The sequence below is a fragment of the Merops nubicus genome, unplaced genomic scaffold (assembly GCF_000691845.1).
Source record: "Merops nubicus isolate BGI_N331 unplaced genomic scaffold, ASM69184v1 scaffold25979, whole genome shotgun sequence".
In the NCBI taxonomy this organism is placed as follows: Eukaryota; Metazoa; Chordata; class Aves; order Coraciiformes; family Meropidae; genus Merops; species Merops nubicus.
In genome coordinates, this window is record NW_008630628.1 from 616 (window position 1) to 4,576 (window position 3,961).

Genomic DNA, 3,961 nt, shown 5'->3' on the forward strand with positions numbered 1-3,961 from the left:
TTTAATGTATACAGAACCCAGGTCAACCAGATCACACCCTGATGGGGCAGAAGAAGCCAACAGACCACTTGGACACAAAAACCACCCCAGGAAGAGGGAAGGAGAAGGGAAAAAAGTTTGAAGAAACTCATTTATTGTAAAAACCACTTGACTTCTTCACAGGAAATAATATTGGGGTTCACTTCTTGCACTTCCCCCTTCCTCCAGAGTTATGAAAATGCTCCCATGGAGCAACTCTGTGGGTTCAACAGCCAACGGCAAGACCTAGAGCTCGTTTCTGCTGGGATGGGTTGGGGGCAGTTCTCCACCACCTTGGCCCTCACCCTCCCCCCCAAACCCTGCGTAGATCCCACCTGCAAACCAGGGAGAATTCATTTATACTTCCTCATTTTGATCTATTTCCCATTTTACTTCCGAAACCCAAGGCACAGAAAGAACAATCAACAGGCAAATGTTCCAAGAAGCCCTTTTTTTTTTTGCCCAGGAGGCATCTTGCCAATAAGGATTCTACTTTTGGGGCCAGGATCTTACCTTTTGTGCATCTCCAGTGAAGTAGGCGATGGTCAGGGTGGGGAGGATCATGAACAGTGCGTTGTAGTAGAGCAGCCCATACTTCCCCAGCTCCTGGAGAAACAGGAACATGGGGGTGACTTGGTTCCAGCCAGGAACACAAAATCTTATTGGTATTGCTACTGAGGAGTGGGTCTAGTGAGTGAAGTCCTTGTGGGGTTCTCAAAATGAGGAGCTGGAGGCTGGGGTTGGAAGGGACCTCTGGAGATCATCTCCTCCCACCCCCTGCTCCAGCAGCTCACCCACAGCAGGGTGCCCAGGATGGTGCCCAGGGGGGTTTGGGATCTCTCCAGAGCAGGAGACTCCACAGCCTCTCTGGGCAACTGCTCCAGGCTCGGCCACCCTCACCCCAAAGAAGTTTCTCCTCCTGCTCAGGTGGCACCTCCTGGGTTCCAGTTGGTGCCCGTTGCCCCTTGTCCTGTCCCTGGGCACCACTGACCAGAGTCTGGCCCCAGCCTCTTGCCCCCCGGGGGCCCTTTAGCTCTTGCTCAGCCCTGATCAGATCCCCTCTGAGGCTTCTCTTCTCCAGCTCAGCAGCCCCAGGGCTCTCAGCCTGGCCTGGCACAGAGATGCTCCAGCCCCTCAGCATCTCCACAGCCTCTGCTGGACTCTCTCCAGTAGCTCCTTGTCTCTCCTGAGCTGGGGAGCCCAGCACTGGACCCAGAGGTGGCCTCACTGGGGCAGAAGAGAGGGGGAGGAGAACCTCCCTTGACCTTCTGCCCACACTCTTCCTCATACACCCCAGGAGACCATTGGCCTCCTTGGCCCCAAGGGCACACTGTTGGCTCATGGTGAACTTGTTGTCCACCAGATCCTTCTCTGTGGAGCTGCCTTCCAGCAGATTTTATATATATCTATATGCTAAATAATTATATATATGAAATTGTGACTGTATATTTCAATATATATCAACATGTGTGTATCTAGATCTATAAACAAGACACCAGCAACCATCTTGCAACAGACTTTGTGGCCACCAGGCCCCGAGGCCGTTTCTTTGCTGTCACAAGGGGCTGTGACCACACCCAGCAGAGGGGCACAGCTCTGGCCAGCACCAACTGGCCACAAGTGGCCTCAAGAGCAGCCCAGCAGGACTGTCAAACCTCCCAGGCAGGAGACCTTCGCCCTCCCAGCTGAGAGGTGCTGCCAGACCAAGAGATGAAGCCAAAGGTCAACCTACCTTTGAATCCAGCTTCTGTTTCACGTAGGCACCATTTGCAGCTGTTAAGGCATCATTAATGAGGATAAAAATATATCCTTCCAGGTCAAACGCCAAGTCAGCACTGGGAAAGGGGGAAAAAAAAACATCAGTTCAGGTTTGAAGCCCAGTGGAACACTTGGGAGATTCCTTCCACCTTGTTTAGGCAGCAAGCTGGCAGAAAAATTTAATCAGGGGAGGAGGGGCTGGGACTTGGGTGGGTAAAAATGTCCTCTCCTGCTGGAGAGGATGTCTGAGGGTGAAAAAAAAAACAAAACAAAACAAAAGGCAGCATTTACTTGGGACAGAGGGTGGTAGTGGAGTCCTCTTAGGTTTTTTGGGACCCTTCAGATGTGGGAGAGGGGACAGCAACCCCAGAGCTCACCTCGCAGCTACGAAGGCGCCGAGGATCATGGCAAATACTGTCATCTGAATGCTCCAGGAGAACTTCTTCCTGAGAAGAGAGGCAGGAGGACACCATCAGCTACATCCTGAGGTACCACGAGGGCTTTGGAAAAGCTTCTTCTCCCAGCACGTGCAGAGGTGGGGGAAGAGGACCCCAAGAAAACCAACACGTCCAAAGGAGGGAGTAAAAACAAGATGTTTTTAGACAGAGTTTAAAACAAAGCCAACAGAGCATTGATGAGGTGCAAGTTTATGGGGTGCTACCACTCTGCCTGCTGCAGAGAAGGGTTCAGGGGGGCATGGGATGCTCAGCACCCCATGGGGACCAGCTTAGCCCTGAGGAAGGGGCTGTTGGCACAGGGGCATGAGAAGTTCTGAAGTCTCTGCAGGTGACCAGACAGAAGAGAGACATTAGCAGGGCTGGATGGAAACAACAACCTTCACTTGAGCACAGAGGAACCTCACAAAGTTCAACAAGGGCAAGTTGTCTCCTAGGGTGTGTGAGGAAGAGTGTGGGCAGAAGGTCAAGGGAGGTTCTCCTCCCCCTCTCTTCTGCCCCAGTGAGGCCACCTCTGCAGTACTGGGTCCAGTTCTGGGCTCCCCAGCTCAGGAGAGACCGGGAGCTACTGGAGAGAGTCCAGCAGAGGCTGTGGAGATGCTGAGGGGCTGGAGCATCTCTGTGCCAGGCCAGGCTGAGAGCCCTGGGGCTGCTGAGCTGCAGAAGAGAAGCCTCAGAGGGGATCTGAGCAGTGCTGAGCAAGAGCTAAAGGGCCCCCGGGGGGCAAGAGGCTGGGGCCAGACTCTGGTCAGTGGTGCCCAGGGACAGGACAAGGGGCAACAGGCACCAACTGGAACCCAGGAGGTGCCACCTGAGCAGGAGGAGAAACTTCTTTGGGGTGAGGGTGGCCGAGCCTGGAGCAGCTGCCCAGAGAGGCTGTGGAGTCTCCTGCTCTGGAGAGATCCCAAACCCCCCTGGGCACCATCCTGGGCACCCTGCTGTGGGTGAGCTGCTGGAGCAGGGGGTTGGGTGAGATGATCTCCAGAGGTCCCTTTCAGCCCCTCTGGGATCCCAGAGCTGCACTGCACAGCACACCCAGCTCCTCATCTTGCCCAGCTCCCTCCAGGCAGATCGAGGAAACAGGATCAGGGCAAGTCACACCCTGCTGCTCTCCTCTCCTCTCTGCTTCCTCCGCCCACCCTGGCTCCCAAACCCAGCTCGGAGCCACTTCCTCTGACCGCAGGGATCTGCCTTCCACACCTCATCCCAACACCTCCAGACTCCCATTAACTCCAGCCCCGGGGCCAGGGAGACTCACTTGAGTAAGAATCCTTCGGCAAACATGGTGAAGAGGATGGAAAACCTCCTGAGGACGGTGAACATGGGCAGGCTGCAAGAGGAAAGGTGGGGGGGGGGTGAAAAAAGGGCCCTCCCCCCGCTGCCAAAATTTCAGCGTGGGCACAGGAGGGCATTGCATCGCCCTGAGAAGCTCCAAAGCTCCAGCTTGAGTCCCCTCAGAGCCCAGAAGCAGCTCCCTGCCTCACCCACTCCACCAAAAACCCCCTTATACAGCCCACCCCCCCTAAAGAAAATCCATCCCTACTTCAGTTTCTTTGTGCTGAAAAGTCCTGTGATCTGGTTCCCGAAATACAGAAGAGGTAGAGGAAACGTCTGGAAAAGCAGAGGAGGGGGGGAGACAACGTGTGAGCGACCGGCGAGGAGGGGGGACCCCCCAGCAGCACCCCCATTTTGTAAATAAATACAGGATTCCCACCCCAAGATGAAAACTC

General features: G+C 54.8%; 1 protein-coding gene across 1 annotated transcript; it reads right to left on the reverse strand.

Moving 5' to 3' along the window:
* Nucleotides 1-531: 531 nt before the first annotated feature.
* Nucleotides 532-3,842, reverse strand: LOC103779731 (UDP-N-acetylglucosamine/UDP-glucose/GDP-mannose transporter; the record flags this gene model as incomplete). Its single annotated transcript, XM_008947377.1, has 5 exons — nt 532-624; nt 1,751-1,853; nt 2,154-2,222; nt 3,490-3,561; nt 3,775-3,842. Coding segments are annotated over 5 exons (405 nt in total), but the record flags the coding sequence as incomplete, so codon positions are not given.
* Between the last annotated feature and the right edge of the window lie 119 nt (nt 3,843-3,961).